This window comes from Notamacropus eugenii, chromosome 1 (genome assembly GCF_028372415.1).
Source record: "Notamacropus eugenii isolate mMacEug1 chromosome 1, mMacEug1.pri_v2, whole genome shotgun sequence".
In the NCBI taxonomy this organism is placed as follows: domain Eukaryota; kingdom Metazoa; phylum Chordata; class Mammalia; order Diprotodontia; family Macropodidae; genus Notamacropus; species Notamacropus eugenii.
Window position 1 is genome coordinate 210,977,520 of NC_092872.1, and position 14,150 is coordinate 210,991,669.

Consider the following 14,150-nt stretch of genomic DNA (forward strand, 5'->3'; position numbering starts at 1 on the left):
GTCTCTCTCTCATTCTTAACATATTTATATATGAACATTGTCTGCCTCAATAGAATGTCTGTTCCTTGAGAGCAGGGATTGCCTAATTTTTTTCTCTTATTCCCAGAACCTGGTATAGTGCATGGCACATAGCAGGTGCTAAATAAACCCTTGCTGATTAGTCCTTCATCCCCACCATTGCAGCTCTTATCATGGCTGCAGTAATGCCAGGTGATGTAAACGGGGCTGCCCTAGCTTCGTCTTAGGCATTGCTCACCACCTGTTCTCTCTGCCCCTCAGTCACAACCCAAGTTGTGAAGTTTCTGTATAGTTTATAAGTCTTTGGGCTCATTTCTAACTCATACTATGCATATCTTTTCATTGAAGTCATTGACTATTAAGGTATATATTGATTTTATTTGAAGGGTTTTACCAAGTTTTTGATAAAATTTCTCTACTTCCTCAACCTCAGTAACAATGTTGAAGTGTCAGTTAATTATTTTTGTACTTGTATTTTTGTAAATATTTGTCATGATCAATACCAGATCACCAAATGTCAGATGAAAAGATGTTTCTTGTTGCCTTTGAATGCATGATAAAATCAGACTCCATTATTTACCCCTCCGAGGAAAACAGCTTCCTTCTATCTTCCAATCACATTATAGCAAAAATAGCAAGATGAATAAAATTCAATTCTTCTACTATTATCTTTATTCATTGGTCACTTGGCAAGGAGCTCACATTTATAGTACCAGAGTTTAAATTAATGTGTGTAAATGGTCTGAAAATGGTGATCCTTAGCACCATCTGTCCTCTTTTCCACCTCTTTTGCCACCATCACTATACAAATAAAAGGAAACCACCCAGGACTAAAAACTGTTTGTGTTTTTCTGTGTTTCATCAGTTGTCATGCCTTGAACAATTCATAATCGAGTGACTAGATTACTCTGTAGTCTGTCCAGACTTAGTGAGGCTGGTCCTCAGAAAACAAACATAACCAGCTTCCAAGAACAGACTCAGAGCTTTTTCAGTATGATAGATTTGCCAGAGCATCGAAAATCCAGGATCCCCTCCATCCAATGGGGCTCTGGAGTAGGAAAGCACCCCATGACATAACACACAGAACAGCCATTGTTGGGTGCACCTGCCTTCCACTTCCACATTGATGGTAGCATAAAGAAAGCCAATGAATTCTAAGAATCACACCATTCTTAGACTACCTACAAACGTTCATTTAACTGCTGGTACTTTAAATAGGATCTCTGTGTAGCAACCAATGGACTGACATTGTACTGGAGGAACTGAAACACATCCAACTTGGAAAGTAATTCTTTAGTTTAAAAAAGCACGTCCTCAGGAGCCCCTGGTGATATCCAAGCTGCTGAGCTAATCAGAAGCCATTAGCAGGAGATGAGAAAACTGCCATTCTTCATATGCATACTGATTCAAACCACATTTAATTAAACGAATGTCAAAATATTTTCCTCAACAACATGGAATGAGTGTATTTTCAAAATTAATTTTAGAGTGATGAGCATTTTTATTTTACTTTCTAAGGTTGAGTGTTGGGTTTGTTGGTTTTTTTTTAGGCAGCTCGAGATGACAAAAGAAAAGGCATTTCCTTTGCTAATGAACTTAAGAAGTTTACCAAGTCTGGTAAGCAGTATCGAGGATTCATGTCACCCCCTCAGCTTTCAGTAGCAGAAAGCATCCAGGTGAAGGAAGAAAAACCTGTGAGCAGTTTCTCTTCTAATGATACAACAGACCACCACCCATGAGCACCTTTGGCTCGTTCCATCCAGGTATGCTTCCAGATTCCTGGCCCTCATGCTAAAGCAAGACCTTTTAGTAAGATTGTAAGGCACAGCTTGTACTGTATCCTTTTTCTCTCAAGGAAACGACAACAAACAGAACTAGTTCTCATAAATACAAATAGGAAAGATGCATTTACTGCCTATGCCATTATCCTTGAAATAAACTCTGAGATTGTCCAGATGAGCTGCCTGATTTAACCGTTCAGATTAATACTGGCCTAAAGGGAACCAGAACAGATTGAGGAGCTCTGGTATGAACTTTCAATGGGACTTTGAGGAAGTCACTACACCCTCCAATTCTGTGTCCTTTTCTGAAAAAGGAGATGACAAATGAACTTCCATTGCCATCTTATTCCTTTATTTTTGTCTTATGAATAAGATCCTTTTGATTTTTATGCCAGTTAAAAATTTTTTTCCAATTTCCTCCCCACCTTAATTCTGTTCTTAGAGCTTCATTACAGATCATTAGTTCTTCTGTGAGATTTTATAGCAGGGTCAGTGGAGGAATAGTACAGACTGATGTCTCCTAGGCGTGGCTTCTGGAATCATGGCTTTCTGTTGTGTTCTGTGGGAGTCAGAATGGCATATTAAATAGTGATGGATTTGGAGTCAGGAAGACCCTGGGTTCAAATCCTGCCTCTGACTCTGAGAAAGTCATTTAACATCTCTTGGCCTCAATTTCCTCATGTGGGGATAATGTATGCTGACAGAGAGGTGATGGACACAGGCCAACGCAGGCATTTGTTCTGTTTGACTAGACATTGGTTACAAGAGTTTTGTTTTTTCTTCCCGCGCACTCTTTACCCCCCAAAGGTCAGAGAGCAGAGATGGGAGTTAGAGAAAATAAATTTTGTTCACTGAAAATACAATATAATAAAATGAGGGTAGTATCTACAGCACTTACCTCCCAGGATCACTGTGAGTACCAGTTCAATTCGCATGCATCTATGACGACTTACTAGGTATCAGGCACTGTAGGAGGCCCTGGCATAGAAAGCCAGAAAGTCCCAGCTCTCAAAGACCTTATGTTTTCTGAATCAGAGGCAATAATGTATGTAACAAGCCCTTAAAGCTCTGTGTAAATGTGATCACCATAAAGTGAGCTAACTTCAGACATACCCCTGGTCTTTACTATGTCTACTGTCTATTTCATTTTCTCTCTATAACTTGGGCATCCAACATGCTGCTCACAAATTGCATCCTCTTGAGATTATTAGGGGAAGAGTTTTAATCTAATTACATAATGCATGTGAGATAGTAGCTCTATAGCATCTAACCACCTAAAATTTCTCCTGGGCAATATTTGGGACTTCCAGCCCTAGGAAGTTGCAATCTTTTTCATAAACCTGCTGAAATCATATGAGAACATTGCCATCAGGGAGGCAAATCTAATGACAGGCACAGTGGGGTGAATGTTGACAGACTGTACCTCTCCATTTTCACAAATATCTGGGTCTTTTAAATACTGCTAGATTTCTTGACTTAATCAGACTTGATCAGTGACCAAATCCCTGTGGTACCCCTCTTCAAGTTACTTACTTACTTATATAGGAGTTACATCCATCCAGTGAAGTATAATTCTGCACTTTATTGGGAATGAAGCTGATAAAACTGTTTTTTGGAATGTTTTCAGGTTACATCCAAAAGTCCATATTTTAAATAGCTAACAATTTTTCACTATTTATTGAATAAACATCTCAGGCAAATTACATGCATGGATTTCTGTTCACATGGCTAAATTTTTTTTAAAAACTACAATTCTACTATAGAAATTTAATTTTTCAACAGAAGAAAATGTTTTCAATTCATGAATCCTTTTAAGAATTGTCATTTCTTCATTTGTCAGACTGATTTTTTTACTATTTTATTTTTCCACAATTACATGCAAAAACAATTTTTAACATTCATTTTTAGAACTTTGAGTTCCAAATTCTCTCCCTCCCTTGCCACCTTCTTCCATTGAGAAGGCAAGCAATTTGATATAGGTTGTACATGTATAGTCATGAAAGACATTTCCATATTAGGCATGCTGTGAAAGAAAACAGACAAAAAAAACCTCAAGAAAAATAAAGTTTAAACAGTATGCTTCAATCTGTATTGTGACACCATCCATTCTTTGTCTGGGGATGGAGAGCATTAAGTCCTTCAGAGTTGTTGTGGACCATTGTACTGTTGAAAATCGCTGAGTCGTCCACAGCTGTTCATCTTAAAATATTGCTGTTACATTATACACCGTACATTTCACTTTGAATCAGCTTGTTCTCTGAGAGCATCCTGCTTATCATTTCTTATAACACAACTGTATTCCATCACAATTACATAACAATTTGTTCAGCCATTCCCCAATTGATGGGCATCTCCCCAAATTCCTACTCCCTGCCACCAGAAAAGAGCTGCTATAAATATTTCCATACAGTCCCCCCCCCCTTTTTTTTTATCTCATTTTGGATACAGACCCAGTAGTGATATTGCTAGGGCAAAAGGTATGCAGGGTTAGCTTTGGGGCATATAGTTCCAAATTGCTCTACAGAATGGTTGAATCAGTTCATAACTTCACCAGCAGTGCATTAATGTCTCATTTTTCCCACATCCCCTCCAACATTTGTCATTTTTCTAATAGGTATGATGTCATACCTCAGAAATTGTTTTAATTTGCATTACTCCAATCAATAGTGAGTTAGAGCAGTTTTTCATATAGCTATATAGATAGTGCTGATTACTTCACCTGAAAACTGTTCGTATCTTTTGATCATTTATCATTTGGGGAATGGCTCTTATTTTTATAAATTTGACTCACTTTATAAGAGAAACTTGCTTCAAAATTTTTTTCAGTTACTCTTGCTAACTCTATTTCCCCTCCTGTTTATTCTATTCTCTCTCTCTCCTCACCCTGTTCCTCTTCAAAACTATTTTGTTTCTGACTCTCCCCCCAACCATGTGCTCTCCCTTCTGTCACCCCCTCCCCCTCCCTTATCCCCTTCTTTCCTGTAGGGTTCTATACGGAATTAAGTATGTGTTATTCTCTCTCTGAGTCAGTTCTGATGAGAGTAAGGTTCACTCACCCTCCTCATCTCCCCCACCTTTCCTTAGTCATTGTTAAAACTTTTTCTTGCCTCTTTTATATGATAATTTACCCCATTCTACTTTTGCTTTCTCTTTCTCCCAGAATATTCCTCACTCCTTCATTTTATATTTTTAGATATCATCCCTTCATATTCAACTCACACCTGTGCCCAATATACATTCCTTCTAACTGCCCTAAAAATGAGAAAGTTCTTGAGTTACAAGTATCATCCTACCATGTAGGAATGGAAACAGTTTAGCCTTAAGTCCCTTATAATTTCCCTTTCTTGTTTGCCTTTTTATTCTTCTCTTGGGTCTTTTATTTAAAAGTCAAATTTTCTGTTTGGCTCTGGTCCTTCCATCAAGAATGCTGGAAAGTCCTCTGTTTCATCGAATATCCATTTTTCCCCCTGAAGGATTATACATCAGTTTTTCTGGGTAAGAGATCCTTGTTTGCAATCCTAGTTCCTTTGCCCTACAGAATATCATATTCCAAGCCCTCTGATCTTTGAATGTAAAAGCTGCTAAATCTTGTGTTATCCTGAGTGTGGCTCTACCATACTTGAATTGTTTCTTTCTGGCTGCTTGCAGTATTTTTTCTTTGACCTGGAATTTGGCTGTAATATTCCTAGGAGTTTTCATTTTGGAATCTTTCAGGAGGTGATCAGTGGATTCTTTCAGTTTGTATTTTACTCTCTGGTTCTAGAATATCAGGGAAGTTTTCCTTGATAATTTCTTGAAAGATAACGTCTAGGCTTTTTTGATCATGGCTTTCAGGTAATACGATAGTTTTAAAAGTATCTCTTCTGGATCTATTTTCTATGTCAGTTGTTTTTCCAATGAGGTATTTCCATTGTTTTATATCTTTTCATTCTTTTGATTTTGTTTTTTTTGTTTGTTTCTTGATTTCTCATAAGGTCATTAGCTCAATTCTAATTTTTAAGTAATTATTTTCTACAGTGAGCTTTTGTATCTCCTTTTCCATTTGGCAAATTCTATTTTTTAAGGATTCCTTTTCTTTCTGCTTTCTAAGGCATTCTTCCCTTCATTGACTTTCTGGACCTCTTTTACCATTTGACCTACTTTGTTTCTGAAGGTGTGATTTTCTTCAGTATTTTTGTGTCTTCTTTACCAAGCTGTTGATGCTATTTTCATGATTTTCTTGCATCATTCTTATTATAACGAATTTAGTGTTGTCTTAAAGCTTCTGACCTCCCATATCCAATCAGTCAGAAAATCCACCATCACGTGCACAAATGACGATCCACCCGCCCTTTGGAGGGAGGGAGGACAAGACTTCTCTGACCAAAGCCTTCAGGAGGCCTTTGGCCTTCTACCTCCAGCCCTGCTTACAGCTATATCCCCAGTTGTCTCAGGAACAAACTCCACTTTGCCTGCTCTGTGCCATTTCCTTTTGCCCAACATGCCTGCTCCCTTGACTCAATCAACATCTAGTATGTGCCAGGCTCCATATTAAGGACTTAAGGCAAAGTCAGAACGACCATGCCCTCAAGGACTTTGCTACATTCTGTCACAGAGTTGGGAACAAGCATGTATTAAGCACCTACTGTGTACCAGGCACTGTGCTACACACTTTACAAATACGTCATTTGAGCCTTACAATACTCTTAGCAGGTAGATGCTTTCATTGTCCCCATTGTATAGTTGAAGAAATAGGCAGATAGATTAAGTGCAGGTGTTGGGCTAGATTTGAATTCGGATTTTCAATTTCTGACCTAGTACAATATCCACTGTGCCACCTAACTGCCATTTAAGTAGATACAGAGTATATACCAAATAAATACAGGGTAATTTTGGGGGAAGCTTCAGAAATCAATGAGAAGGAGGTATTGTTTGAGCTTAGAGGGGAAACTCGAGCTTCTTAGGCAGAGGGGAGCACAGCCTGGGCAAATGCCTAGAGGTAAGAGATGCCATGTATGAGGAACAGGGAGGCCAGTTTAACTGACTCTTAGATACACCTAGAAAGGCAGGGTGGAACCAATTTGAGAAGTTTGAACATGCCAAACAGAAGAGTTTGAGTTTAGATCTTAGGGAACCACAGATGTTTACTGAATAGGAGTAATGTGGTCAGAAATCTTTTAAGAAAATCACTTTGGCAATCAGGTGAGGATAGATAGATGGGCAGGCAGAAGACAGTTTAGAAGGCTCTGAGGTGATGAAGGCTTGACCTAGGGTGGTAGTTGTGTGAGAAGAGAGAAAAGCATGAATTCAAGAGATGTTTTGGAGGTAAAATCAACAAGCTTTAAGTGGCAGAGAATAGGGGGTGAAGGAGAGGGATGATTTGGAGGTTTCCAAGTTAGGTGCCTGCAAGGGGGTGATGCCCTCAGCATGGAGAGGAGTGAACCCACTGGGGGCGGATGGAGTCGCCAACCGAGAGTGGAAAGAGGAGGACACTTACAATCCCACCAAAGGGCAGTCTTTGCAGTACTATAGGCATCTTTTCAGCCCCCCAACCCCTTCGTCCACAATGACTTCTCTGAAGCATGCTCTCACCACCTCTCTCCGTGTGCTGCCTCCCTCACAGTGGTCAGATGACCGGCCGTGTGAGCATTATTTTGAAGCGCTGTAGTTAGAATCAAAGGCATTTTCACATTTCCCAGGGTTTCTGGGCCTTCATCTCCATCATTGAATTGCAGGTGCAGTGCCCTTCCTGCTTGGAGAAAACAAAATCAAGAAGCAGAGAGCTGGCCGCCCACGGATTGTTTCTGAATGGAGACTTTCTTCTAGAGACAACATTATGTTCCTGCTGCCTGGCCCCCTCCATCTTCCTGAGGATAACGTGCAGGTCTGTAGGATGTCCGCACCTGTGCCACAGGTTATAATCACTGGAGAAAGGGCCATGCTCCTTACACTCTACTTGGTGCAGAGAAGTGGATTTAGAGAATACCATTGTCTCCTAATGTACACTGCTTGACTATGATGTTGCTAGACGTGGCAAATGTGAATGAGAGCCTGTTATAAGGAGCGGCCTTGTGGGAAGCCACACTGACATGTTCCAGGCTGCTGCAGTGAGCCTGACTTCCCTGCAGGGCTGTCCTCTTGGCCTTGGTCAAGATTCCTTTTCTGTGTCCGAGGGAGTGACAAATACATGTGAGTACCTTTCACTTAATGTGTCACTGCTCCATTCCCTTTTTCTAGTTTATTCTCACAAAATCTTAGATGGTGTATAACACTAATTAACTTAACATATCTACTGACCTCTTGACAAAAGGAACTTAATTTTTAGCAAAACTAGTTTTTCAACTCTGTGTTTAAGGTAAAATTATTTATTTTATTGACCCAAGATATGTACTGACACTGTAGTGATATATTTATTATTCATGGGCTTTTATATTTCCTTCATATTAAAAGAGTATTTTTTAGGGATTCTGTTAGAAAATTTCCTAATAAGAAAAATGCTATTATGAACATTTGAAATTGGCCAAAACATAACACAAAAAATGTTTCAATACCACTTCTGACTACGTAGCAAACATTTATCCCTGACAGAATTTAAAGTTGAGTATAAATTTTGAAACTTTTACTATAGAACATCAACAATAGATACTTTTTTTTTCTGAATCCAGGAAAAGAAAATCAAGGCATAGCTTGACCTCAGTGCATGCTGTCAAGCAGAAATTTGGATAATTATGCTTCTCCTACTGACTCCATTCTAATTTAAAAGAAGGGTCCCCACAGGAAAAAAGGGCTTATCCTTAAAATGGATAAAAAAAAATATCCTTAAAATGACACTTAAGAAGCCTGATCTCATCAGAGAGCTCTGTATTTATCAGTCCTCGCTCTCCTATGTCATCCTTACTGTCAGTGCCTGGTCCTCTGCACATTCATTCAAGAGAATAAGTTATCAAAGTGTCTCAGTCACAGCTGAATTCCCTCTTGTGCGTCATCTCTTCCCCCCAACACACACACACACACACACACACACACACACACACACACACACTCTCACACACTCTCTCTCTCTCTCTCTCTCTCTCACACACACACACACACACACACACACACACACACACACACACACACACACACACACACACACACACACACACACCTCTCTATGAACTGTGAGAGCTGAAGCAGCCAAGCTGGTTCTGTCCATGTAGATGACAACAGTGCCTCCTGTTTGCATAGAGCTCTTCTCCTAATCCTTTCAAGAAATGATAGATCTGTTATCCTCATTTTTAGGCAGAGGAAACCATGACTCAGACAAGGGGTGAGTCCCTTTTCAGACAAAGGGTCAGTCCCACCAGGACTAGCTCCTTCCCTCTCCAGCTAGGGCAAAGAAAAAAAAAACTGAAATGAGTTTTTCCAAGTTGCTATTTTAAAAGTAAAATTATTTATTGACAGAAGGTACATGGTGATACTACAGTAATAATACTGATTACATATGGCTTATGGCTTGGTTTTGGCTCCATTTGGGGACAGAACCAACTACAGCAGTTCAGTGGTCCAATATATATACACATTCATGTATGCTAGTCACCTCAGATGCTAAGTTCATAACATAAAAGGGGATACTACCTATTCCTTAAAATACATCCCTCTTATCAAACTTCATTAAATGGTAACTAAAGCTGTTATTCAATTCCAGTTATTGCTTATTAATATTTGTAGGGGGTCATTACCTGTCTGATGTGTGGTGTTTACTATACCCAGTACCCCTGTAGTTTCCTCCTAGTTTTATGGAGTGGTGGTTTGAGGTTTTCGTTTTGAGGGAGTAGGGGTCACTAAGGAAATGAGAACATCTAGATTCTTAAAGTAACTAAATGTAAAAGCAAAATTGTACTATCTGAAAAGCAAAGACAACTGCTAGCCGTTTTCCATTTAATGTTATACTTAGTCAACTTTCTTTAGAATACCTATTCTGTGTACTAGTTGAAAAATAAGACCTCTAACGCTTGTTGTAAGTTATATAAAAATGTCACACTGTAAATCAAGATGTTTTTTCTTCCTGTGGATGATGCCAGAACTTTAGAGTGGGTCTGTTTTTCATCTGCGTAGGAATGTGGGTCACAGGCCTATGTGAGGTGTGAGCAAATGAAAAGAAAGTGAACATAAAGCCCAGTGCATCCTTAGGAAAATCACCAAAAACACAATTATGTGCAAAACAATGAAGGCCAAATCTAAGTAAGGCATCAGTTCCAAGGCTCGTGTACAAAAGTCTGTAAAGAAAAATGTTTGTTTTTGAGTCCTCTCCTGAGGCTAGTTCTCATGTGCTTTTCAGATGACAAATGGTCAGTAGGCACAAGAGAGCCTTTTATGGAATCGAAGTTTCTCATTAAATCCTAGGCCACGAGGAGCATAGCCGTCTGTAGCACTGAGGACACTGATTCCTATCTTCCACAATTCATATTTAAAAGAAAGTTTTCCCAAGTGATTTAATCATACTTTTTAAAAAAGCTAAATATTTAACAAAATTCTCCGACTTCGTGCTAATTTAAGCAAATGGAAATCACTGACAGTCATTTGCCGGGAACTTTTCCTTTACCTTCTCTTCCCCATTTCAGTTTTTTATCTTCAACAACAACGAATTGGTCCTTAATGAACAAAACACCCTGTGCTCCGAACCGCCACCAAAAAAAAAGGCTAGAGGGTATTTTCTTACAAAAACCCAAAGTTTAATGCATTCATCAAATATATCACAGGTCTAAGAACACTGACACTACAAATAAGCACCACAGGATGAAGGAACTTTTCCATTTCCCCTCAAATTACTTATCAGAAATGAAAATGGTACATTGTATTCCATTTCAACATTTCTCTTTTTAGTATATTACTAATAGTTCCAGCATACCTTTATTTCAAGATAATTGTTACCTGGTGACGCAATACTTTAACAAAGCTTAATTAGAGCAATTCAAATGCAATGCCAGGTCAGCTTTTAATGTCCACGTTAGAAAACAGTAGGATTTATATTATCAGTCCTCCACTCTAGCTCAGAATGTCCCTGAGCTACTGACTGTACCCACCCTCTCACCCCATCCTTCAAGGCTCACCTCCTGTATGAAGGATCTCCCACCTACTTAAGACTATCATAATTTCTCATTCACCTGAAGTCAATTCAAACTTAGGAACAATAAATACCCCCCATAAATGTGAAATATACTGTCTTAGTTACTCAAAGACACAGTCTCTGGTCTCAAAGGGCTTACATCCTACTATATCACTCAGTCTTGTTCAAACTTCTCACTTGCACTTAAGAGAAATGCTTTATGTCATTATCTGGTTCACATCAAGGTATTTTCATTCCAACAATATTTTAAGCCTAAGGGGCCAGATCTTAACATTGTGTCTCTTTCCCCCTTACCAGACACTGGCCTATCCTCATATCCTCAACCCTTACTGAACTGAACAGTTAAAGTGGTGTCAGAACACAGCCTCTCTACACATAAATATGTTAATATTTGTCACTATTATTTTGCTATAATCCTTATTATAAAAACTTATAGAGTATACAGTGAAACCAAATACACAACACTGTGTTCCCAGTGTACATCTCAAAACGTCTCACACCAAGAGCATCCACTAGGCTTTATAGAGTTGGGAAATTTTCATACGTTGAGTTTCTATTAAATTTTAAAACTGATTTTTCACCTTAACTGTTTTCTGCCAATTTGAAGTATAATTGTATATGTATATGTCTGAAAAATAAATGGTTTGTGATGTCTGTTGGCCTCTTCTCTGTCTGATGCAGCCAGACATTCTATTCTCCTCCAGAACTGCTTAGTGTTTGAAGCTTGACTTTTGTAAATGAGCTGTTATGCAAAGCTGTACATTAATGAAACATTTTTAATATATTTTTTCCAAGAATTTCTAATACAAAATAAGAACGCTCTCATTGAACACCATTATTAAATAAAAATATATTAATAAATCATAAAAATCCTGAAATAAATCCCAGAAGTGGATTTTCCATACAGGGTAAATGAACAAGGGAGCCTCTGACTTTTTATTACTCACATGTTTATTATTCCAAGAAGTATGAGATCTGAAACTTGAAAGAAGATGGAAGTGGGCTGGCTTCTTCCTATGGCTCTATAGCAATGAGGGATCTTTTGCAGATTGTTTGCTTTTTTAACTTTCATATCACAAAAAGGTCAAAGAATCTGCTGTATCTGAGGAAATGTGTTGTAATCAAATCATAAAAATACTTTACAATGAACCAGCTCCAGGATAAAGAAAAACAAAAACCAAGAACAGCTGACAATACAGCTTCTACCTCTCTTAACAACTACAAAGCTATCTGTGTGCCACAAGAGATCATTTATTTGTTAGAGGCTGGGTCAGTGATACACCCGCCCACGTAACCGTGCAAATAGCAGAGAGCAACCCCCTTAGAGCAACCCCAAAGGGAGATTGTCATCCTGATTTTACAGGTGAGGAAACAGGTGTGCAAGTTTTACCTGAGGGAAACAGACATAACTAGTTTTTAATTTAAAAAAAAAAGGCTGACCCTTTGACACCACCATCAGTGTTTTGTTTCCCTGTGCTTCATGTTAATGGTATTTTTTCAGACAGTGTAACTCCTCATCTAGATCTGAGGCTGTTTCCTGTTGATTTATCTATTTATATATTCAAGGTTTTTGAGATTTCTTCTTCCAGGTATCTGTTACTTTGAGTCTTTTTTCCCCTTGGTTTTCCTTGTCACTCACTTCTGAATCCCTCCCCTGACTGTAGTTTGCTTGGGGGCTGGAAGCTTCTCAGCCTACTCCTACACCAGACAATTCATGGCTCACCATTGTAGGTCTCTACTGCGGCTAACTTTTGAGTGGCTAGACCTGGCCCCAGCCTAACACTGTGCTCTTCTCTCAGGCTTGGTGGAGGGCTGCACAACTCCCCCATGCAGTATCCTGTTGCACCTCCTCTGCTCCTTAGTTGTTTCTGGCAGTTTGGAGGCTGCTTTGCCTGGCACTGGTGTTGGTGCACCCATGTTTCCACCTGCAACAGGCTTTTTCTCCGTTAAGGGCTGTGGCCAAGCTGGCTATTGAAGCCAAGGGAAACTTCAACAATCTGGAGCTAGGGAAAAGGGAGGGAAAGACCAGGTGTAGGAGAAGGTTTTGGTGTAAGCCTGTGTTTTGTCCTTGAGTCTGCTGCTACAGCATGGTAGGTGTGGGAAAGAAGTGCTCATTGAGCTCAGGGTCAGAGGCCATCAGGATCATGGGGTACTTTTTAAATTTCTTTTGCATTCTGGGTATCCTAGACCATGGAAACAGTTAAAGTAGCTTTATTTTTGCTGTATGACTTCTGTTTGGGAGAAGTCTGAGAGGTTATAAGGATCAGAGAAAATGTCCAGTCCTCCATCTTGTTGCTCAGGTGCCCCCCAAGTCTTACTTAAACTTCTTCTAAAGAAGCTCTTTTGATCTATCCAAAATGAAGAAAGAAGTTAATCATGTCTCTGTAAGGTCTTGCATAATCTCATTTGGGAAGGGATCCCAAATAATATAACACATACCTAAACAGGAATTATCATTAAAATTTCCTCAACAAGTGATCCAGAAACCACTTTAAGGTTTCTAGTGAGACCAAACTAATGATTTCTGAGTAGTCCAGCCCACTTTTGGACAGCTCCTCATCAAGTCAAAATTTAGATCCCTACACTCCTAGCGTCTACCCTTTTGGTCCAAGTATATCTAATCTAGGCAGGAGAGGAGGATTAGATGCACGTGACTTACAGACCTTTCAAATATTTGGAGGCAAATATCACATGCCTGCAAAATATCTCCTAGTTAAAAAGCCCCACTTCCTTCATATGATCCTCCTACAGCATTCTATGGTGGTTCTGTCACCTTTCCCAAAATGTGGGACTTGAACTGAACAAATCTGGCCTCAGACACTAGCTTACTAGCTGTGTGACCCTGGCCAAGTCACGTAATCTCTGTTTGCCTTAATCCACAGAAGAAGAAAACGGCAAACCACTCTAAACCCCTCAGACAATATTGGCATACTATGATCCATAGGGTCACAGAGTCAGACACAACCACATGACTGAACCACCACAAGAGAAAAAGAACATAACATCTAGCTGGGGTCTCACCAGTAGAGAGCACAGTGGCAGTATCACCACTGCTCTCGAACACTGCCCACACTGGCATTAGCTTCTTTGCCAGCCACGTCCTACTGCTAATTCACATGGAGCTTGCAGCCTTCCACTAAAACTTCCTGATCTAATACGCAACAGCCCCTCTACATTTGTCTCTCTGCCAAGGTTTATCTGAACCCAGGTTGTGGGATGTTAAATCATTAAATGGTTTACTAAAAACTTAACACCGAATA

General features: G+C 39.4%; 1 protein-coding gene across 6 annotated transcripts in view; it reads left to right on the plus strand.

Moving 5' to 3' along the window:
• Positions 1-8,913, plus strand: part of PLCE1 (phospholipase C epsilon 1) — a 322,319-nt gene extending 313,406 nt beyond the window's left edge. For 5 of the 6 annotated variants that reach the window (XM_072625626.1, XM_072625637.1, XM_072625657.1 and 2 more), the window contains 2 exons: positions 1,569-1,781; positions 7,514-8,913. In XM_072625626.1, the coding sequence (XP_072481727.1) occupies positions 1,569-1,757 (189 nt within the window). In that variant the 3' untranslated portion in view covers positions 1,758-1,781; positions 7,514-8,913. The remainder of the gene's footprint in view (positions 1-1,568; positions 1,782-7,513) is intronic. The other variant, XM_072625644.1, reaches the window with a different exon arrangement.
• Positions 8,914-14,150: the final 5,237 nt, after the last annotated feature.